Genomic DNA, 24,646 nt, shown 5'->3' with positions numbered 1-24,646 from the left:
GACATCTTGGGAACACGACATCCTCTTTAATAGTGTGCATAAAAGTTTCACAAAGGTGTGTGGGTGGAAATAATCACACTTCACGTGTTAAGTTCCCTCGTTCCCAAACACGAATCACGCAATCAGTGATCGATGAGGATCGTGTCAACATGGGTTTTGACATGAGGAATTAAGGTTCGACTGGGAGTGGGCTCAGAGTTCATTGCTTCAATGCAGATGTGATTTATGGGCCGGTGTGTGTGCGTGCGTGCGTGTGTGTGCTTTGGGGTTAATGACTATGCTAATTTCCTCATTCCCGAGATAGAGAAAAGAGAGATAGAAGCAGCACATTTGAGCTGTCCATGATGTGCAGAAATTCAAATGTTCACCCTCTCACAAATACTCATGGGACTTCGTATTACCTCGCTTCGAGCCAGCGAAGAGGCAGGATGAGGTTTATGGAGAGCAGATGAGGCATGTGGCTACACGTAGCGCCAATACCAAGCTAACACATATTGACATGAAAACAATGGAGCCTGGGTGTGACTGAACTGATACATCTTCCATGTTTATTTGCAAATATGTCTCAATTCTAATGGCGGCCTTAGCTGCTGTAATTGTTTGGAGGTTCCAGCTTGGTTTGTCAGTTTGTTATTCCTTCCACATGTTTCCCTTGGCACTTCGTTTTGAAATTTCATCCAGGTCAAGAGTAGCCAAGTTTTCTTTTATTTTGTTTTTCAGAACAAATCTGAATCTGTGCAGTACAGATGATTATTATTATTATTTTTTAAATAATAATAATAAATGTCAAAACCAGGTCATTAGTGATAACACCAGCTCTATAAATGCAAATGAGTCACACACCCAAATGAGTTTATAAAATATAATTCTGTATTTACATTGAAAAGAAATGTAACTATTCTTTACAGTGAAGTGAATACAGTTTATGTAAACATCAAACAGACTGACTGCTTGGACAAAGCAGCATCTGGCACCCTACTTGTATAAATAAAGCTGTGCAAACCCAGTGAAAACAGGAATATGGGGGGGGCATGTGGGCCCCCAAAAGCTTCATCTGACTCCTTGACAACCTGCTGAGTAACATGACTTACAACTTTGTCTGTCTTCACACACAATCACAAAATCAACAAGTCACGTCGAAAGACTTTGAGCCCTGAGCAAGCACACGCATACGAGGCCCATTGAGTCCAAACACTGCAGTACGTACTCCCATAATAAATACTCCTTTGGACTGAAACGAAACAAAAAGTTACAACTCATTAATTGTTGCACTCAATTTAGCATTGACTCATCTTGACATAATTACTGACTTTCAAAATTTCAATGTAATTTTGAACAGCCATAGAACACAATTTTATTGAGGACTCGTATCTTCTAGGCGTTTACTACTAAAGCGTGCACTTATTTTAAGTGATTACCAGACAATCATACATTAAAAAATAATGCAAATATTGTTGTAATGTTGGCACTGGCAGTAATTTGGGGAATCACAGGGGATGACTTTAGGCCCGAAAGTAACAAATCGCGTATGATGCCATTTTACTGCCACCATCTGGTTGACAGCTAGAAGTACAATATGGGAGTCACTTCCGTTCATTCATAATTTTTGCAGTTGTATCTGGTGGTGAAGCAGAGACTGATGCTGTGAACTGAAGTGACATCTACGGTAACCTTTCTGGATTGGTGCTGCAAAAGAGAGTTTCTTTCTCATTTAGTTTCTCAAAATCCTTTTGTACAGCGCTCAAAAGTAAATATTTGTGTCGAAGACGTCAGTGCCATCAGAAATACACACATTTTGTGTCATTGTATAGAGATAAGTTAAATTGCTTAGCCCTGCTGTCAATATCACAATGTACTCTGAAGGGCTGTTCTGATGTAAACAACTACCGCTTATGATTTGATAACAAATTCAGTATTCTAATTTCAAAACATTTGTGTATGCGGAAGATTGAGGCCAGATTCACATTTCACATGTTTCTGCCAAATTTCACATTGTTTTCACAAATACATACGATTGGAAAAAAGAAAAGGAAGAAAAAATAAAATATTGTAAAACAATTCTTATAGTGTTATTGATAGAATGTAAAACATTAGGAATGTTTCATTCACATTCATTCTTTTCTTCTTCTTTTTTTTCTTTTGGGCATACGTTTCCCATTAAACCAATTCGTCAGACTTCGGACGCCTTCGTGTAAACTCGTAAATAATGGGCGTGCTCGGCGGTACAATCGGATGATCCCGAATGGGCGGAGACAAGGAGGAGGAAGCGGTGACTGTGCTGCTGACAGCCTCTCGGAACCGGCGTCGTGTATCATCTTCTCACCAAGGCACTGCGGGCACTTCCATCCCACGTCCTGACAGCGACAACACCGACTTTCTGAGCCCAGAAGACACATCTATCTTACTCTTAAAGAGATCGTCAGTTTCCTTTCCATCGAGGCGACACTTGCATGCTCCCGTTTTCTCCAAATATCCCAAGAAGGGCCCGGGGCATTAACGGGTAAAACGTCGGTGGGATGGAAACGCAGATCCATGTGCCCGTCGGATCGCCGGTGATACGAAAGATTCACGTGTTTGTCGACGAGCACAATGTGACGGAGGGAGCGATGAAGATCATGAAGGAGCTGAGACCGGCGTGGGACACGAACCATGTCAAGACGAAGGTATGGCGATCGCGAAGCTAGCTGCGCGCTATATGCTAGCGGGCTCAACCAAGATTGACACGAATGTACATAATAAAAGTACGCGCTGCAGAATCATGGGACGATCAGAGGAAGCCCTGAAAAGCATCAAATTCATTTATTTCTTACCACACCACTTTAACCTTTTAGGGCCTAAATATTAGCTCAGGGCCCGCATGGTAGAAAATATATTACTAAGTGGGCCGGATAGGTAAAATAATGGTATATAACTTCAAAACAATTGCCGTCAATTATACGAAGATTTTTTCGATTTTTGGGCAAATTACGGAGCTCAACTGTAATCTATTGTTAAAAAAAAATAACACAAATGCAAACGAAACGCAGCAGCAGTTTGCCTGTATGAGTTCCGGACGTGTTAAATCTGTTTTGCATATATAGAGTTCCCAGAATGCATTGTGTGGCACAGTTAATGAAGTTAATGAAGATGTTAATCCTTATCATATGTAATTGTGGTACCAGTAATTGAATTTGTGTCATATTTAAAACGTTTATGTTGGTCCATGATTAAAAAAAAAAAATATATATATTTTTTTTAAACAAACCACAACTTTAATTAAGTTGGATGTAAAATAATGACTTCCAGGGCGAGTCAGTAAGTTAGATTACTCATCTTAGGACTGCTTGTGAAATTACAAATTTATATATTTTATTGTGGCTGGTTGATTAATTGGTCCGACAATATTATTATTTATTTTTTTCTTCACTTTACAAAATTGTCTCGCGGGCCGTATTAAACCCCTTTGCGGGCCTGATCCGGCCCGCGGGCCGTATGTTTGACACCCCTGTTTTAGGCAAAAATGACTTCGACAAGTGCTGCAAACTAACAAAAATATTATTATAAATGGCACCAGAAGACTCCATATACTCACAAAAGTATTTAGTGAATAATATTAAAAGTTGTATTGGCATAAACGGGAAGGAAAAAACAGGAGTGTGCAAAACTGATGGTTGACTCTTAGGGGAGAATTTAAATATATTTTAAATATAAAATGTAATTTATAATTTAACAATCTCGGCTAACTAGATTGGGTGTTGGCGTTTTTCGTTAATTTTGTGAATGAGTGAGGTCAACGGATGAGTAATAGCGAACATATACAATCCATATTTTTGAATTATGTGATAAAATGTATTTGTGTTGAACTATTGCTACTTTTGAATGAGTTGGGTCAAAGGATGAAGTGAGAATAAAAATCCGTGTCTTTGTTCATCAATAAAAGGTTTATAGTATGATATTAGTTTTATTTACAGATGCAGCCATTGAAATATGCATTTTAAATAGTATAATTTTACACGCATGTTCTGGCTGACTCTCATTCTCAGATTCACTCGCTTCATCTACTTCAGGTGCTGAAATCTTTTGCATGACACGTCTTGATGCGTCAGGTGGTGAATAATCACTCACATTGATAAGATTGCTGTTTTGCAGTCATGAGGGTGAAATGTGGAACGACTTCATTTCACAGCAGGAACATTTTCTTTACCATCAGCCTCAAAGTTGTTGACAATTGTTAAAAGCAATTGCATTGTTCCAGACAATGGACATTTTCCCTAAACTAATTGGGGAAATTATAAAATGAAATTAACGTAAAAATCTAGAGGAGAGACAGATGAACCCCAACCTACATAATATATTACATTATTGAAATCGAGAACTCAAACACCCTCCTCACTAGGGGTGGGAACCTCTGGGTAATTCACAATACGATACGATATGCAATAGAAGGTTCACGATAAAGATTATCTCACAATATGACGATACCGCGATTATCAATTATATTGGTCAGGTAAAATAAGTCCACGACAATCTACGATAAAACTAATCAAGACATAAGCTGATGTTTTTTTGTTTGTTTTTTCATTGAGAAAACAGTTTCTTTTTGTACCATCACTGAATCACAATATTAAAACTGGTGTTTTCTTCACAGTGAGTACTTTTTAGTGTATTTTGTGTTTAAAAAAATGCAAACCTTCTGTGAACAAATTTGTATCTTTCTTAAACACTATTGTCACGCAACATGGCGGCCAGTCACATAGTCATTTATAAATAAATATATATAAATATGTTTTAAAACTTTAAAATTGAAGATATAATACATTTTTCCATAGAAACGTATGCAAAACTGAGTCACTTTCCGGACAGATAAATGTCTTACACAAGTAAAAGTAAGCTCTTCTTTGCCTGAAGAGGTTCCGTACATTTCCCCGCCACTCTTATGAGGCGCTCCCCCTAGTGGCCCGCCAAGTAATTGCTCAACAAGTAATGGACAATGGAGCCGTTGTAGCGGCTGCATATTAGCCACAAATATCCGTACGTGGCATATTGAGTATCGCGATATCGTCACACTCCTCCTTCCTCACCCCCGACGTGAACCTCGGCTGTCTGTTTACGTCCGTCTGGGTCCAAAGTTGCTGTCTACCGACGTAATGGTCGCCGGTGTTTAGCAGCGTATTGTGTGGCAGGTGGCGGGGATCAGTCACGTAATAGACAAACGATGTTTTTTTTGTATTCGACAGTCACAACACGGATGGCCAGACGGCCCACCTTTGTGCGTTGGCCGCGCGCGCTCGTGGAATGTCAGACATGCGAGCGAGCGCCTGGCATGTGACATATACAAGCCGCGTCGATGTTTATTATTGCCGCGCAGGTTTTTGAGCGCTTGCGTAAATCGTGATTCCAAACTCGCTCAAATCTCCAAAAAAAAAAAAAAAGAGCATAGGTTTTTATTTCCATCTTGATTTCAGTTCTTCACTGATGGGACAACCAACAAACTGGTGGGCTGCTACGTGGACAACAGTCCACAAGATGTGGTCTTGGTACGCGTTTACGGGAACAAGACGGAGCTTATTGTGGACAGAGACAATGAGCTTAAAAGCTTTCAGGTGTGTTTATTGTTCTGGTGAACTGATAAGCTGTTAACCATGAGTATTGGTCTACTCATGTGTGTGTTTTGTTTTTGTTTTTGTTTTGACTCCTCCAGGTGCTGCATGCAAACGGCTGCGCTCCCCGTCTTTACTGCACCTTTCAAAATGGGATCTGCTACGAATACATGCAGGGCGACGCTCTGGGGACGCAAGACGTCCGGGATCCGTCTTTACTCAGGTCGGGACCTGCAAACACAAAATAGAAAAAATAGTTACACACCGTCTCTGGCCAACACACGTTGACCTCTGAACTCAAGACAGTTGGCGCTAATGTTGAACATTCGTGATAGACCGAAACGTTTATTTCAAGGCCGATACCGATTATTAGTCTTCAAGGAGACTGATAACCGATATTTCAAGCTGATATTAATTTGCGGTAAAAGAGAAAATATTAGCATTTTTTTAATTAGTTTTTCTTTTACTTTTAGACATATTAAAATCAAACTTGACTCAATAATTTGTCTATAATTGATTAGATTTTTTTCTATAATTAATGTAATAACTATTATTTTTCATGTACAATTAATACCTTTCAAAAAGTAAAAAAAAAATACATTTTTTACTTAAAAAGTAATTTTTCTATACTGATGACATCACCTGTGCTAACGACCAATCATGGCTCAGTTTACTGAGCAAACCCAGAAAGCAGGTGAGCGACGATTGGCTGTTACCGAATTCCTCATCACAGGTGATGTCATCATCGGTCGACAGCAAGTAGAAAAATGACTTTTTAAAGGGATTAATTGTACATGAAAAATAATGACGTTATCAAATTGATTCTGGACAAAATATTAACTTGGAACTGATGAAAATTGGTGAGTTAAGTACCCCTTAAGAATTGATAGCTTTGTTTAAAAATCATAACAAAAACTGCAGGGAGCTGCCAGGGTCATCAGCATGTGTTAAGCTAGTTTAAAAACTAAGCAAGTAAATAGTTACCTAAAATGTTCTACTGTCAATGAGCTCAAATGTCAGCATAATTTCTTAATTTATTTTTCCTTACTTTTTAAAAATAAAAAGTGTTGAGAGTACCCCATGTCAGCTTCATTTTCTATTTATTTATCGTAAAAAGGCCGATGCCGATATTTTCCAACTCGTCGTGTTTTAACTGTCAGTTTTTGATGACAAGACGTTTGTTCTTGAAAAATAAAGCACAAAGAATGAGAACATATTTTTCTCTGTGGCCTTCTTCCCACAGACTGATCGCCGGCGAGATGGCTCGCATCCACGCCATTCACGCGCACAACGGATGCATCCCCAAACCCAACCTGTGGATTAAGATGCAAAAGTACTTCTCCCTCGTGGCGACAGAGTTCACCGAACACGCTTCCAACAGCAGGTGCCATCTTGTTTCTCAACGGTTGATCTTACTTGCGGGATTCATCAAGCGTTTTTGCTTGGAAGAAGATTATTCACCAGCACTTCACTTCCAAGTTTAAGTCCGTCACTTTTGTTGCCACGTTCCGGAGTCTAGCGTGGAAAATGTCTATGTCAACATGGAAGAGAAAAAAAAAAAATCTCTGAACAGAGAAACAACTGAAAAATATGCAACGTTATTTTAGTTAACAAAAACTAACGGAAAAAAATCAAACTATAATTCAAAAAACAATTTTGTTAATGAAAAAAAACAAAAAAACAAAAAACCCCCGAAAATGCTTTAAAACTAATGATAACTATAATTATAGCAAACATGTCCTTCGTTTTCATCTTTGGTAATTCATTTAATGCATGAGCCTTTGGGGATGATTTGAAATGTGATTTTAAGTAGATTTCATTTGATATTAACCGGAAAAAGGACGTTTGAAAGTGTGTCACACAGAAGTGATGTCATCTAGCAGCAGCCAATAGAAAAGCACCTTCAGATGACGTCGCTCCCAGGGTGGTTTTTAACTCATTTGCTCCCAAAAACGTATAAATATATTCTATTTTAAATATTACCAGTGTCCCAAAGACATATTTATAAGTTTTTTTATATTAAAGCATACAGAAGGCTTTAATGCAGCCTCTGAACTGAAGAGAATAGTATTAAGCAATGGTAGTTACTACAAAAAATGGCTAGCAGGTGGCGGCAGAGTATAAGAGCTCAACCAGGGCCATGTTGCAACAAGTCGTTTTCCCCACAGTTTTAAACAGATTTGTGAATATTGATGAAACTTAGCTATATTTTAATGCTAGTTGCTGCAATATGGAAACAGATAGAAAAATACTTTTTTTTTTTTTTTTTTTTTTTCCCCCTGATGAAAGAAGACACTGCACGTTTCTATAGCAATAGAACACAATATTGTGTCGGCCTTGCAAAATCAGTCAAAATTCAGTAAAACAGCCGGGAGCGAAGTGGGTCACTTCAGTGAAAATGGATGGGAGTGAATGAGTTAAATATTGCGAGCAAGTAATACACATTAAAAAAAACAAAACAAACTAAAACTAATACTGAAACCAACTAAAACTAAACTCGAACGAAGCATTTATTAAATAACACAAAGTAGTAAAAACTAACAGAACCAACCTGAAAACTAATGAAAACTTAATAAAAAAAATAAAAATAACAATACTCAAAACTAACTAAAATGAAAAATTCCAAAACTAAAAATCCCCCCCCCCCCCCCCCCATCGTTGTGCTTGTCCCGAATGAAGAATCCAGCAGGAAGTTCCGAGCAAGGAGGCGCTGGAGCGCGAGATGGTGTGGATGAAGGAGCATCTGTCCACGCTGGGCTCGCCCGTCGTTCTCTGCCACAACGACCTGCTCTGCAAGAACATCATACACAACAGCAAAGAGGGTATCGACGCCCGCTCACGTTTGTCTCGTTTGACGTTATTGGGATAGTCGAGATGAGTTGGCAGGTATACCGAAAATGTGCCAACCTTGTGTTGTCTTTCAGCTCACGTTCGCTTCATCGATTACGAATACTCCAGTTACAACTACCAGGCGTTCGACATTGGCAACCACTTCAACGAGTTTGCAGGTTCGTGACCTTTGCCATCCAGCTTCAATGGACACAACCTATATGCTTGCTGTTATTTTAATATATCGTATTATTATCAGGGATGTCACGATAAGGGCCAATATCGTGATATCGTGATATTAAAACTGCCACAAGATTGTCGTCTTCATTTTCACAATATTTAAAAGGAACACATTGTTAAAAAAAAAAGTCAGGTTGATTTCCATTTGTGCAGTTCTAACGCCATCTAGTGGCTACTTTATTAGTGCAATTTAATTTTCATGAGGGATGTTTTGGCCTTCCATGTTTAAAATCTATGCTAATTGTCAGATGAAGAGGAACCGAATTTGCTTGTGAAGCGATCAATGTGTGCTTACATTATCAAGTAAGTGCCTCAATATTATTATGAAAGATTGTAGGTGGTTTATATGCATTGCTGTTATGTACAAAAGCACAATATTGTGCTTTTTAAATTTTTTTATTTTATTTTATTTTATTTTATTTTTTACAATATTGTGATCTTTTTTTTAAAATATAGCCAACTTCCCTCCCCCACAATATCGTGATAATATCGTATCGTGATGTTTGGATATCGTTACATCCGTAATTATTATTGAACTTTTTCTTGTTCATTCAAATCTAACCTTCGAGTTTTCAAGCATTCGAGGAATTTAGATTCTTATATCGTTTTCCACACGATATAGCATGAAATATGACACCCGCGCGGTCCCAGGTTAGCGCCCCCCCCCCCCCGAAAAAAAGAAAAGCAAAATAAAGATCACGAAGAAAAGAGATCATGAGATGCTCGAATGGGTGCAAAGATGAAGCGCGGCAAAGTTGTCAGCTCTCGTCACGTGTCGCAGACTCATTTTGCATGAAGCGGTGGACAAATTGTTTTTTTGATGACGGTGTAACGTGACATGACAGCCTCTTGGTTTGATTTTTTTTTTTTTTTTTTTTGTGAGCAGGCATGGCAGAGCTGGACTACGGCCTGTACCCCAGTCGGGAGATGCAGATGGACTGGCTCAGGTTCTACTTGCAAACGTTCAAACTTCTCACCAAGAAAACGGAAGAGGTCAGCGCCAAAGAACTCGAGACGCTTTACGTGCAGGTCAACAAGTTTGCTCTGGTAAGGGAAGCGTCACGTTTAAGCATTCCGGCCGTTAAAACCACACCGTGATGTCCCTGAACGCCTTCTCTTCTTTTTGTCTCGTTGAAGGCTTCCCACTTCTTTTGGGGTTTCTGGGCCCTCATTCAGGCCAAATACTCCTCCATTGACTTTGATTTCCTCGGGTAAGTGGCAGCGCGCTTGGGTGTGTGTGTTTGTGTGTATGCAATGTAGAAGAAGAAATGTATTTCTTCTGCCAAGCAACCTGCTCGACTTGACTCGGTACAGCCCACGTTATGTAATGCAAAGACAGGTGACAATTTCATTTAAAATGGAAACTGTCAAGTATACCTGTTTGACATTAATTAAACACGACACAAAAAAAGGAGAGGAGACACTCACTTCAAGGCTGGCACTCTGGGGAAAAAAAAATAAAAAATCCCCTCCTCACCCTCTCTTTTTATTTGGTTTCCACGCCCATAGTTACATAAGTGTTCCAACCCTAATAATGCACATGCAAAACATAGTTTTGTGTACTGGTTTGTCTATGTGTGTGTGTGTATGTGAGTGGAAGATCGCCGAGTACATGTGGGGTCAAGTTTGCAAATCATTTCTTAACAGAAACCAGGCGGCCTCAGCAGACTTGCTCTCGCCATTCTGCTGCTCTGGTTCTCGTGCTTCTTGAGTCATCTTCTGATAACATGACATATAGCTAAGTTATGTGAGTGTGAGCGTGGAGGAAGAGCATAGTATCATAGTATCACGCTGTCTACGAAGTTGTTTCATGTTTACACATGTACAATTATGTCGCAATTGGTAGTCAGCAGACATGGACAAAAGAAAGCTGCAAATGATGTCATACTTCAAAACATGCATGCTAGGGACAGGCATAATCTTAATTAATAATTACAACCATGCACGCTGATGAAAAGCGATTAGCGTCAGGCTAACCAAGTTAGCACACAGCCAAGCGACGTTCACACGTCAGTATCTATTTCACTTCAAACTTTGTTTACTTTGGTGTGACTGACTTTATCCAGACTGTTCGTTGTAAAGGTCACATAATGTGCAAGTCAAAAGAAAAAAATGTTGACACTATTTTCTATGCAGCCCCACTAGTCTGTATTCTGATGAATATTGCGTTTGTGGAATGTGAATTAAGCAGAAAAATCCAGCTGTTTTTAAATCCATCTCGGGGGCGGCCATTTTGCCACTTGCTGTCGACCGAAAATGACATCACAGTTGCTCAGGTGACGACCAGTCACGGCTCACTTGCTTTTTGAATCTGGGTCGTGATTGGTTGGTTCAACTGGTGGGGTCGAATAGAACATATTATTGGTTTGACTTCCCTAATAATGTTAGCTGCAGTACATACCATGTCGACAAAAAAAAAAAAAAAAAAAAAAGCACAGTGACAACCTTTTTTTGTTGGAACTCGGATCTTTTAAGCTTGTTTGTGTGTCACAGGTACGCGGTGTTGCGTTTCAACCAATACTTCAAGATCAAACCAACAGTGATGGCCTTGCAAATTCCAGAGTGACGGGACACGCAGCGGCAACAATAATGGGAGTTGGTGTCTCGGGGCCAACCGTTATTTGGACCACCGCTTTTTCTTCGTGGCACTTTGCTCCGCGGCAAGCCTGAAAAACTTTCTCCATTCCTCCCAAATGTAGCTCAATATTTGAATGTTCACTGTGTCTTTTTTTTTTTTTGTCTTACAAACGCTCCAAGAAACTGAGCCCTTTCGTAGTCTCGAGTTTGAGAGAGCTCACGGCAACAAAGTCACTTCCTGATCCATCGCGAGGTATTGATGGGAAAATGAAGCTTCATGGAGCACTTGCAATATATAAAAAGATAAAGGCTGGTGCTGGAAATTACTACAATTCCACTGCATGTTTAAACCAAGACTGCCATCGAGAGTAGAAAAAGTATCACAAGTGTTTCACGAAGCTTCATTTGACAAATGAAGCTTCATGAAGCATTTGTGATACTTTTTTGACTCCTCTAGATGATGCTTTTGGTTTAAAGATAAAGACTAGTGCTGGAAATTACTAACATTTCCACTGCATGGTTAAACCAAGGCTGCCATCTAGAGAGTGGAAAAAATATCACAAGTGCTTCATGAAGCTTCATTTGTCAAATGAAGCTTCATGAAGCACTTGTGCTATTTTTTGACTCCTCGAGAAGGTGCTCTTGGTTTGACTATAAAGGCTAGTGCAAATTACTGACATTTACACTGCATGTTTAAACCAAGATTGTCATCTAGAGGAATTAAAAAATATCACAACTGCTTCATGACGCTTCATTTAACCAATAAAGGTTTTTTGTTTTTTGTTTTTTTTCCCCGAAGGTGCTTTTGGTTTGACTAAAGGCTAGTGCGAATTACCGATATTTCCACTGCATGTTTCAACCAAGCCTGCCATCATTTGTCAAATGAAGCTTCATGAAGCACTTGTGCTATTTTTTGACTCCTCGAGCTGGTGCTCTTGGTTTAACTGTAAAGGCTAGTGCAAATTACTGACATTTCCACTGCCTGTTTCAACCAAGATTGCCATCTAGAGGAGTAAGAGGATATCACAAGTGCTTCATGAAGCTTCAAATGACCAAGGAAGCTTCATGAAGCACTTGCAATATTTTTTGACTCCTCAAGTGCTTCATGAGGCTTCAAATGACCAATGAAGCCTCGTGAAGCACTTGTAATATTTTTTGACTCCTCTAGATGGTGCTCTTGGTTTCAAGCTAAAGGCTAGTGCAGTGGAAATTGTTTACATTTCCGCTGCATCTTTAAACCAAGAGTGCCATCTCGAGGAGTCGAAAAAAAATTGCAACTGTGTCATGAAGTTTCATTGGTCCATCACTATCAGCAGGCACCTTCTCTGCTTTACAAGACTTCCTCTCAGCATTGAAAATGACACCAAACTAATATTTGTCCTCTGTGTTGCGTAGCGCCTTTCTTAACTGCGCCATGAATCAGTGCCTCGGTAGCGTTTGAGAAGTGCTTCAAATTGAACATTTGTGTGGCATTACCCGGACTGTGCGTTTGACACCATTCCTTCCTTTTATTCTCATCCTATTACCTCCACTCTGGTGCTAAATTTTAGCTGCTGCTACTACTCGTCAGCATCCCAAACATCGCCGTGTTTGCGGGCCTGCAAAATGGAAACGATTCTTTAGTTGAGACCCAGAAGTACCGGCAACTGTGTTCATTTTCTAAATGTAAACACTGGAAGTTAAATTTGCAGACGCTTTGCGGGCACGTATTTAGTTGTTAACTCTCCTGTGACGAAAAGCGGCGTAAAAATTTAAATGAGCTGCAAAATAATCCAAGTGAAAAGTAAACAATTGCTGCACTTATTCAAACTTTTATTTATTATATTTGTTAATCTTAAAAATAAATCATCTTTCGTTGCCAACAGTTTGAGCTTTATTTTTAACGCGCAGATGTTATAAAAGGCACAATATCTCAAGTGTTTTGAAATACTTTTTTGTGTCGCACGAGCATATCTGTAAGGGGACCTCAAGTTGATTGTATGTTTAAAGTTGTCAAGTTCATTGCTAAATGCAGGGTGGGGACTGGACTCATGTTGAACCTGAATCTCGTCTTGTTTATTCATATTTTTTTTCTTCATTTTCATTTAAAACAACTACTGTATTGTCAACTCGTGGTGAAATAGACGTTGCTGCCGGTTTTATGGAAAGTCAACCAAGGGCAATTGAGGTTTTTGCACTGATATTGACGTTTTGTATATATTTTGGCGTGTAGCTTTGCTTCCAAACACATACAAAAAGCTAAAATATATATATATTTTTTGGCAAGCTGTTCCAAACAAAACCCCCAAAATTAGGTTATATTGGATCAACTTGGCTAAATTAGCAACGTGCATTAGCGTGGAACAGACAACAACAAAAACAGCGGTCCATTTTATTATTATAATTATTATTATTATTATTAGCAAATGAAATACTGTACCTTTTATGCATTTGATTTGTCTTATTTATGAGTGAAACTAACTAACAGTCTTGCATTGTGTTGAAATCCTACTGAAACGCGTGCGTTGTGTTCATTTGAGCTTTGGGATGTGAAGCGTGACATGATTGAAGAATCGCTACACAGTTAAATGATTATTTATTATTTTTCCCTTTGTATTTTTACTTTTTTTTTTTTTTTCTAAATACTTGGCCTTCACGTGTAGATTGCTGTTTCCAGAACCAAGCGATGCGTGCGGGGACAGTATGTAAGTGATTGTATCTGCTAAAAGATGCACAAAAGATGAAGGTTGTGAATAAGTCTTCGGAAATACTGTTAAAAAAAAAAAATGTTTCTGTACATTTGATTCTTTGCACCTTTTGTGGGACTTGCAAAGATGTATTTAACATTTATTTACTAGTCTGTAATTAAAAGGTATGCAATAAAAATATGGAGATTGATTGTGTGTTTTATTTGTGGCTGACAGATTAAAAATGTGTGTCAAATGGTGGTTTTATTATATTTCTGCTGGCCCTTTCAAAAAAAAAAAAAAAAAAAGAATGATTCCACTTGACCAGGACCAGATTTATTTATTTTTTTGTATCATCCACATTTTTTAGGCTAATGATTAGAGCAAGTTATCAAGAAGAAAACATAAATATAAAATATAAGCAGCAGCAGTTTGTATCCTATAGACACATACAGTAGATATGTGCTCATCATACATTCCTCCTCGTACAGGTGTGTCTGGTTCGCCAGGTTCTTGTGCAAATTTTTCATTTGCATCTGGGTCACAGCCAGCTGAAATGCCAAGGTTGACCTTTGTCAGATTGTTCCTTAAGTGCCAGGGTTGTACTGCGCCTCCTGGGATAGGCTCCACTAAAATTCCCGAGTATGTGTCCGTTTTCTTGGCGATGATGTGCAAATGGCGAAATAGCTCTACTAGTTCTGTTGGTATTCTGCGGAAGTATTACAAGAAAGCGCCACCCAGTGTTAAAACCCGACAGGTGTAGTCACCAGTCTCAAGCAGATTGCTTCGTCGTTGTGATTCGTCAACGCATCCACCATGTTGGATGTGGCAGATTCAAATCAAAAAGTCACACAGCTTGTGTCCAAATTCACAAGGCTGGGTCCTCCGAAGGCCGAATTTATCGGCTGCATGACGTCACTTCCGGTGCGACATGCACAGACTTACATATAAATGGATTGTCATTTTTTTTTTCTCAATTTCTTTATTCGTTTAACTTCAAGTGAACAATACAGCGTAACATAGTACATTTTTAAACATATAGATGAACAATCAAGTTTAGAAATTCAAAAAATAAAATATAAACAAACTTAAAATAAAACAAAAAAAGAAAGAGAAGAGAGCGAGAAAAAAGGGTGAATGGGCGGTTAGGGGATATCAGCAAGGTTAAATTCTTCTACCAAATTATATAATTTCACTGCAATTTTTTTCCTTCATATATTTCAGGGATGAAAAATAATTCTTTGTGAAAAACATTGAAGTTTGGTTTACATTTCAAGAATCTATTTTTGTGTAAGCTTTCTCTTTTTTTTTTTTACAAGCTTTCTTTCAACAAATGGAGGGAAATAGATTATCCAGCCTCTAGATGGTGATGTTACATCACCTGACAAACGTCACAACAGGCACGACTAGACGAGAAGCGCTCACAAAAGGCAGAGAGAAAGAAGACTCCATGGCTGTTGGAAAGGAAGTTCTGCATACTCATAGTAAGTTTGTGAACTGAACTCACACTGCATTTAATATTTAATGTATGGCACAGTAGTAATAAGTATATAATAGTTAGTGGCGTGAGCAAGGCTGTTTTCTTGCTACGTAGCCTTTCAAAAACACTTGTGCTGATCAATTCAGACAGAATGTCGTTTTCACTATCAAAGTTTGGAAAATAACATGATGAACTCAGTCAGGCAGGCCATCATTGAGTGCAGTTGACATTAATAGCACTAAATGTAGGCTTATCCCCCCCCCGCCATCCCCACTCCCAAAAGCAACAGTGTAATGGAAATTAGCTACCGAGGACAGACAAGAGTCTGCAAGTGCGGTAGAAAGAAAAGAAGCGAGGAGCCTCAGTGGCACAGGCCCTCGGTGTCTCCTTTCAGGCCAGGCAGCCCTCAGCTGCAGCTTATGGAAGCACACGTCCCTCATCGGGCATCGCTGTCAAGCGCCAGATGCTTTGGCTTTTGTGCTACAAGGGGCTGCTGGTATGGATGGCTGACTCCCAATGCCACACCACAAGCTCACATTCTCAAGGAAGACTAAAAGAAGGCGACACGGTAGCCCTGCGGCTAAAAAATAAAACAAAACAAAAAAAACAACAACAATGAGGAAGCAGGTGTTAACATGCACGGGGCGGTGCCTTTACAACCATGTCTGTTAATCATCGTCATTATGGCAATTATTGACAATCATTTCATCAAAGAGAACTGTGCAACTGATTACTCCACCCAAAAACAGGACCAAATCTGAAGATCTGAAAAAAATTTTTTTTTATTTTTTTTTATTTTTTTTTTTAAACAAACCCACAATTGAATGGGATGAAGTCATTTCATGAGTTGAATCTTGCCAAATGTTCAGAAATTATTATTACAGTAAAACATGACCTACTTGGCAGGAGGTCCGTTATAATGTTTCTTGTACTATCTTGCTTAAATGGCGTGTCGAAAAATTGAAAGTTACATGATCACATTACATTGAAATGTATGTTTAAAAAAAAAAAAAAAAAAAGAAGAAGAAAGAAAAAAAATCTTTACAATGCTGTACGTGCCCCCACTAGTCTAAACATGGCATCCACCTGTCTCCTGTGTTTGGTCATGTGACATTCGCAAGCTGAGCCGTGATTGGTCATTGACCCGAGCCTTGAGCAACTGTGATGTCATTGTCAGTCGACAGCAAGTGGCAAAATGGCCGCCCCCGAAATAGGTGAAAATAGGTAGATTTTTCTGCTCAAAACTGATATTCCACAAACACAATATTCATCAGACTACTGGGCCTGCATTGAACATATTATTGTAAAAATTCAAAAATGTTTGGATTGATTTCCCATTAATTTTAATTAAACTTATTGCGTTAACATACAGTCAATTTGCATAGGACCGCCTGCAAAATGTGATAAATATGTAAACATTTGAAATAATTATTTTGCTACACTGTATCATATTAAAATTTGTGTCTCTTGTAGGCCTACAGCACATTAAACTGTGGTGTTTAACATTTTTTTTAAAAAACAAATCTTGCATCATTCCAAATATATAATCTATAGATTAAAGTAGTTAACGAAACGAAACGAAACGAAGAAAAGACCCTTCATGGATAGTGAGTATCAGTTTTATAATAGAATACAATATTAGGACACTAATAAATTATTCTAAAACTCGACACACTCATAAAGATACCTTGTTTAAAAAAAAATAAAAAAATATCTGTGTAATATCTTTCCCACCTCCACTTCCCTCATCTGACCCCGGGCAAAGGAATTGCCAGAGTTAGCTGAACCTCCTTTCTGCATCACTTCCTGTTCCTGTTGCTGATTGTTCAGTGAAAAGGGGAAGGCAGACGGGATGGGGAAAGGGGGGGGCAGAGTGTGTTTGTATCCCCTTTGTTCTCCTCTCTGTCTCACCTGCTTGACCTCCACCTGACAAACCTGACCTGTGCCCCCCGCCAGACCCAGCCAGACAAACCAGAGTGGCTGTCTGTTTCCTGTCCCGTTGACAGAATACAGACAGGATATTCATTGCATGCTACCAAATGTGTTCTCTGTGTACAGTATAACCAGATAGTGCTGAGCATGAAATTGACTGAATGAGGCACCTTTTCACATTTGATAAGCCGACAGAGTTGTGCGCCTTTGAATTTTTGACCTGTTTGTCGTTTTGGTGTGACCGTCAGGTCAGGCTTTGTGTTGTCCTGTATCTGGTATCACTCGTTGAGGTGACAGCGGGCACTTAAACAAGCATATTCAGTCACTTTATTCAAAGTAGAACATATATGACTAGCCACAGTGTGACTCATTATTTTTCTAACCTTTGCTTGTGGAAACAAAGCCAATTATAGAAACAAACATAGTTGGAGTTAGATTGTTTCTGTCACCACTTCATCAAAACGGACGTATCTTTTACTCATTTACATGACTGATTTATTCTATCGCTTGAAAAATGTTTTCAATTCTTTGCCTATTTCAGGTGCAAAAGCAAATAGGTGCCATGTGATTGGCTGATGTTCAGAAGCTGAGCCGTGATTGGACGTCACCTACACGGAAAGATGGAGGTGGGTGCGAGGTCGTCGTTACTTACGAATTTACGCCACACCAGCTAGCTAGCCAGCTAGTTAGCTTGCTAAAGGACAACCCATATATGCCAAACTGAAATTTATTATTATTATTATTTTTATTTCCCTATTGGAAATGTTTCTAGACAACAAAATACAGTTTGCTGTTATGTATTCACAATTTGAATTTAATAAATAAAAAAAAGGTTGCTTATATTTAACAAATATGAAATTTGTTATATCCTCCTGATTACCAGCAATTCAAATTTGTCCACTGTAGTGGACCTTTTTAAACATGAATATCTCCCACGCAGTGCATACGATAGAATTAACTCCTTTTGTGCTCTATAGAGGACATTCAGAGCTTTCCAATGATACCAGATTGTGTAGGGGTGGGACTTTGCTACCTTTGATTGCATCATAAAATAAAATGGCTTCCCTCAGTGCAAGCACTTTTTAGGGAAGAGGAAAAGTAAGTGCACTTTTTATTCAACAAATTTAGGCTTTAAATATTGTTAGTATGTTTTCTATAAGACTCTTAAGAACACATTAAAGTATTGTTTGAATTACTTTAACTGTATTCGAGCCTAGCATTTAAGTAAAAAAAAAAAAAAGTCCTCTGTAGTGGACACATCATAGCTAATTTTTTTTATTTTTTTTCCCCAAAAGTTTCTTTTGCAGTATTCCAGTTACTTCACTAAGATAAGATTTGGGGATATCAAAATAAACATGATTGGACAATCTATTTTTTTTTCCCTGGTAGTCAAGAGGATATATGCCAAACTGAAATGTATTATTATTATTATTATTATTATTATTATTACCCTATTGGAAATGTTTCTAAACAAAAATACACAGTTTGCTGTTATTCATAATTTGGATTTAATAAATAAAAAAAATGTTGCTTATATTTAACAAATAGGATATTTGTTATATTGTCATATTTTTATTGTTTAATAAAACCCAATGCTTCAGGTCCCCGCAGATTAATGTGAAAAAAAAGCTGTTGTTATCATTTGTGTTATGGATATTTGAGCTTGTTTTCTGTCTAGACTCGCCTATTGCACAGAAAATCTGTTCTGGCTCAATCAGGCATGACAAAGTTGGCAAACAGAACATTAAAAAAAAACAAAAAAAACAGTAACGATTGATACCTGACATCTACCATGGGGTGATCAGGTTATTGTCATATCAGTAACAGTTTGATTTCATACCGGCAGAAATGGAAAAACAAATTTGTTCACACTTTCTTCACAATTCAGTCAATAGCCTCTTTCTCGGATTTGCTCGTGCAGTTCTTATCTTGTTTTAACAGCACCGGCGAGATGCACAATGCATGTATTTTTTTTTTTTGTCCAATTAACACGTTCCATAATACACAGGTCTGATAAGAGCTTTTTTGTTTCAAATAGTGTTTGTGAAACTCAGGAAATGTGGAGGCATTTTTCATTGTGAGGTTGTTTGGCTGTAACACGAGGATCTGATCAACATGTGCAGCCAAAAAGGGTTTGTGGCGGGTCAGCGGGCTCGGGCCTGTATGAAGAGGAAGAACAGGAGGCAACCGAAAAGCTCACCGATCACCGTCCTCGAATATGAATCAACCATTCCCCCGCCAAACAACCGAGCCACGTTTCACATTTGTCTCTCATCTCTACCGCCATGCCTACAATTCATCTCTCGAGCACCATTTCATCTTGCTTCCTTCTTTTTGTCTACGTTTTGAAACCGACACCTGCTCAGACGCACTCAGGCGGACACACACGTTGGCGCTAGGGCCCCAATGAAGTGGCGAAATACGGCGAACAAAAGGTTTGACGGCGAGTGAAAGAAGAAGCGGAACAAAACAAAACGAAAAAAAAAAACCAAGTAATGAAATTATAACAATACAGAGAGAGGGAGGGGGAGATAGAGAGACAAAGCATGAGAGTACGGTTGCCACAATGGCAAGGAACAATCGTGCCACGTCAATGGAAAAAAAAAGGAGGTGAGAGGGGGGGGGGCTATCTGGACAATAGAGCTGGTGACAGGAGCACAATGGCTCCAGTGTTTTCAATTAGACATTATCTGATAGACAGAGTGGCAGGTCTCATTGTGAGAGGGGGGCTATTTCAGGGCTGCCTTTGTGTGGGGGGCAGCGCCAGACTTCCCCGCCCCTTCTCGATCCTCAACTCCATGAATCCCTCTCCATCGTATACGCCGGCCCCCGCAGGGGCCTCTGCTATCCTGAGAGCGTTTGTGTGCGCGCAACAGCTCTTTTATGTGGCTTGTTATTTGCTTTCTATTAGCGAAGGGCAACGCGTAGGGGAGACCGGGGCGAGTCGTGTCGCTTTTGATACTTTTATATACTGCTTGGAATCAATACATCATATATAAACTAGTGCTGTCAAAGTTAAAGCGTTAATTAATTAATCACAAAAAAATTATCACGTTAAGTCATTCACTCCCAGGACATTTTTGCTGTTTTATTGGATTTTGACTCATTTTGCAAGGCCCATAGAATATTGTGTCCTATTGCTATAAAAAACATGGCATGTATCAAAAGAAAGATGAAAGCCTCTTCTTTAATCAGGAAAAAAAAAGTATATTTCTATCGGTTTCCATTTTGCATCAGTTGGCATTAAAATATAGCTAAGTTTTACCATTATTCACAAATCTGTTTAAAAGCGGGGGAAATAGCTTTTTGAGCTCTTATACTCTGCTGCCATCTGCTGGCCGTTTCTGTAATAACTACCATTGCTTCAAGCATTCTCTTTAGTTCCAAGGCTGCATTCAAAGCCAAAATGTATAAATACATCTTTAGGAGCATGGTAATATTTAAAATACAACATATTTATACGTTTTTGGGAGTAAATGAGTTAATCATGTATTAACGCAGATTAATCGCACTATTAATTTTGACTGCAGATGATCCTTTGGCTTGACAGCGGATGGCTACGTTACAGGTAAAACAGGTTGTCTTTGAGCAATAAATGCATTAAAGTAAAGCATTTAATAAATGTTTGCATGTGACATTCAGAATATTTGTTCATGTCAAACTATATGGGTCATTTTTTTCCACTTTAAATTATGCAAGTAATGTAACTGATTATAAAAATGTCCTCTTAACATTAAATGCCGAAAAAAATTAACACATAAGAGGTGCGTTTTAAATTTGGCGGGCAAAAAATTGTTGATAAAAAAGCCATTTTAAATAAGCGATTAATGGCGATTAATCACAATTTTAAGATGTGATTAATCTGATTAAAAAATGTAATCGTTTGACAGCTCTAATATAAACACAACATATACCACAATTAAGACCGAAGTCTTGGGTACATTTTCTGTATTCATGTCATTTTCGTACTTTTGTGTAAGTGCAGAGTTATAAGTAGTGTTGTTCCGATACCATTTTTTGGCCCCCGATACCGATTCTGATACCCAGCTTTGTCGTATCGGCCAATACCGATACCATACCGATACCTAAGTTTTTTTTATTTTTTATTTTTCCCTCAAAATGAAAAAGCTGTCCTGCCATTGGTTCAGAGCATTCACAGACCATCTCCAAACATTTTTGTTTTGTTCATTTTATTTGAACTGAGTCAAATGCCATTTTTAGCACATGTCGCCGGCCAGTGAAAAATGGACGGCGGGCCACAAATGGCCCCCGGGTTGTAGTTTGGACACCCCTGATTTAAAACGTTTTAAACAGTTGCGCAAGGAGCGGCGCTAGCTAGCAGCTAAGCTAAAATCACTCCCCCCTTATTTTGCTTATTTTCATAAACTTCTATTACAATTTTGAATGTTGTGCTGCTTGGAAGTGAGACTAGAGACCTCAAAGAAGGCTATTTATTTTTTAATTAGCTGACCGTTGCAGTCAAAGTGTGGTGTTAAAGATTTGCTGGCGATTTTGTGTTTGCCCACACCGATCGGAACCATCTCCAGACCAGTGACTTTCCACACAATGCCAAATCGGCTCAATCAAGTTCTTGTGGCGACTGCATCGCTATAGGGTGATGTTTTTTGAGAAGAACATTCTCACCTTAGGACAGACACGCTTCCTTTGCGGGTCAGAATGAAATTTGTACTGCAGCGTTCTTGCTTCTTGAGTAATAATGTGAACTTTGTATCGCGGAGCGCAATCTGACATTGACACACAAGACGTTTTTTACAAGTGTTTTTCACTTCTTTGTGGTTTGCTGCGTGTCGGCGTTTCTGCATGCTGGTAAATAAGACCGTAAGCAGATTTGTAATTGATATGGCGAGAGGACGAAGCAGGTGCCATCATTTGAGGTTTTCACACTTGATGGTGCTACCGCGGTTTATCTCACACGGTTGAAGGGACGTTCCATAATGTAGGTTTCATGTCAGTGGTCATATTGTTCTTGGGGTAGACATCATTTCTCAATACTCACCAAAGAACCATTTTAAAATGAATGAATGAATCTACTACTATCCTATTTTGTGTTTGGCCTTGTAATAATAAAATGAACATTGAGAGAATTATTTTTTTTTTTTTGCATTTGTAAAACATAAAACGGGCTTTATTTCAACAATCCATTTTTTTGTACCTCATCCTTATTATGGCGGCAGTCATGTTAATTTTATCAGGCATTTTTTAAATATAGTCTGAATCTTAATTTTTATCAAAGTTAGTCAACCTCATCCCGTTTTTATTTACTAATGAGGGTTTTAGTGTAGTCTAGTCTGGTTTTAGTGAAAAATGTGTGTTGACGAACATATTTTTGGTTAGTTTTATTTGATGAAATTAATACTTAATATTTAATACTTAATTAATGTAATTCTCAGCTGAGACTGTTCTTGCTTTTCTTAATAGTTAGACCGGGGAACACAATTTTTGTCGCGTTCAATCTGAAGTGTTTTTAACAAATTTTTGGATGTTGAATCAAAAGCTGATATACAATTTTCTCTATCGCATCAATTTTTTTGAGATCTCTGTTTCCTTGTAGGGATACTTGACTTATTTAGCCATTTTTGGCAGTCAAACATTAATATTTTGCCTATAACAAATGTGATATTTTCATTATTTTTCATGTACAATTAGTACCTTTCAAAACACATTTTGCAACTTGCTGTCGACTGAAAATGACATCACATGGGGCCCAGGTAACCAATCACAGCTCAGCTTGTGAATGTCACATGACCACACCAACAAAACAGGTGAGCTGCGATTGGTTACCTGAGCCCTTGTGATGTCATTTTCAGTCGACAGCAAGTTTCAAAATGTGTTTTTAAAAGGTACTAATTGTACATGAAAAATAATGAAAGTATCAAATTAATTATAGACTAAATATGATCTTTTTATTTCTATAATGGGCTAAATAAGTGAAGTATCCCTTTATAAATAAATAGATAAATAAATAAATACAGAAATAAATATGTAAGTAAATTAACCATCTAGTACTGTCAAAGTTAAAGATTTAAAACTTTAACTCCCTAAAAATTTAATTTAATTCTTAATTAATTAATTCTAACTGCATGGACCTCTTTAAATTTTAGTTCAACACCCATGCCAATGCATTGACCTTTGACCTCTTTGTGTAGTTATTGGTTAAATAATGAAAAGGCTTGAAGAGGTTGGGTTGTAAACGCAGAAAGTTGCAAAGTGCAAGTAGCACCCATATCACAGACAGACATATAATATGTTGGTGATAATAGATGATGACCTGATTACAAATGTCTTATCATCATTAGGGTCTCACCACGTTCGATAAAGGGGAAAATGGTACACAGGAAGTGGGTAACTAACATCAGACAAGGATGGTTGTGACCTGTTGCATGTTGAGCTGTCAACAGCATCTGTTAATGTGGGACATTAGGCCATTATGAATGGGCAGTTTGTAGAATTGGACTTATTTTTGGCCACCACCAAAGACTTTTTTTTTTTTTTTTTTTGTCAAGTTGCAATACAAATTTTGAGTAAAACAAATATAAACAGAATAAATAAGTAAACTCTTCTATTCAATTGAATACATTACAAATACTAAATAATGTTCAAACTGCTTCACTCATTTCTGAATTTGATGCCTGCAAAAAAAATAAAAAATTTGATGCCTGCAAAAAAAAAAAAAAAAAAAAAAAGGGGACACGGGCATGTTTACCACTGTATTACATCACCTTTGCTTTTAAAACTCATTCACAGCCAGCCATTTTAGAAACTTTCAATCCCCACATGATATGTTCAATAATTATGTATAAACCGAATCTGACAAATGACAGCATAGACTCTCTTCTTTCTGCCTTGTCCAATTCTTTTATAATATATAGAAAAATGTAGGTTGCACAAAATGCAGCCATTACTCCATGGACTCTCAAACTGTGTTTATTTCTTATAAAAATGGGGCAATGATGTCATTTACCGGTGGTTGGGCATCAGTAAAATTGTTTCCAAGTGTGACATTTACAGTGGAGCATAATCACATTCTCCCTCATCTAGACCCGTTTAAAAAAAAATGTAATTAACAAGTATCAATGGCAGTGTGACATTTACAGTGGAGCATAATCACATTCTCCCTCATCTAGACCCGTTTAAAAAAAATGTAATTAACAAGTATCAATGGCAGTGAAAGATAACCTCTCAACAAGTACTTGAGAACTGACTGGCGGCCATCTTACGTTGCCATTCGGTAAGCTCGCCTACCTTGAATGCATTCAATTCTCTTCGGCGTCTTCACATTATTTTCTGTCTATATCCTCCATTGTCCAATCATGTTTATTTTG

At 38.2% G+C, this 24,646-nt stretch overlaps 2 protein-coding genes across 2 annotated transcripts in view; both read left to right on the top strand.

Annotated features, from left to right (window-relative positions):
- The first annotated feature begins 2,237 nt into the window (after positions 1-2,237).
- On the top strand, positions 2,238-14,102 carry etnk2 (ethanolamine kinase 2). Its single transcript, XM_077529784.1, has 9 exons — positions 2,238-2,663; positions 5,445-5,582; positions 5,681-5,802; positions 6,823-6,963; positions 8,259-8,401; positions 8,504-8,587; positions 9,535-9,695; positions 9,786-9,859; positions 11,142-14,102. The coding sequence occupies exons 1-9, from the start codon at positions 2,517-2,519 to the stop codon at positions 11,212-11,214; spliced, it is 1,083 nt and encodes a 360-aa protein (XP_077385910.1). The 5' UTR covers positions 2,238-2,516; the 3' UTR covers positions 11,215-14,102.
- A 1,009-nt stretch (positions 14,103-15,111) lies between these two features.
- Positions 15,112-24,646, top strand: part of sox13 (SRY-box transcription factor 13) — a 44,475-nt gene continuing 34,940 nt past the window's right edge. The window contains exons 1-2 of the mRNA XM_077530458.1: positions 15,112-15,375; positions 17,845-17,929. The gene's annotated coding sequence lies outside the window, so the exon portion shown is untranslated. The remainder of the gene's footprint in view (positions 15,376-17,844; positions 17,930-24,646) is intronic.

This window comes from Festucalex cinctus, chromosome 8 (assembly GCF_051991245.1).
Source record: "Festucalex cinctus isolate MCC-2025b chromosome 8, RoL_Fcin_1.0, whole genome shotgun sequence".
NCBI lineage: Eukaryota > Metazoa > Chordata > Actinopteri > Syngnathiformes > Syngnathidae > Festucalex > Festucalex cinctus.
The sequence above is the reverse complement of the archived record's forward strand: the minus strand, read 5'-3'. Positions and strand labels throughout refer to the sequence as shown.

Bases quoted from the DNA above. Each gene is read 5' to 3' on its own strand.
- etnk2 (XM_077529784.1), top strand. From the start codon at position 2,517: ATGGAAACGCAGATCCATGTGCCCGTCGGATCGCCGGTGATACGAAAG. The intron at 6,964-8,258 runs GTGCCATCTTGT...TCCCGAATGAAG, and splicing joins GAACACGCTTCCAACAGCAG to AATCCAGCAGGAAGTTCCGA. The intron at 9,860-11,141 runs GTAAGTGGCAGC...TGTGTGTCACAG, and splicing joins ATTGACTTTGATTTCCTCGG to GTACGCGGTGTTGCGTTTCA.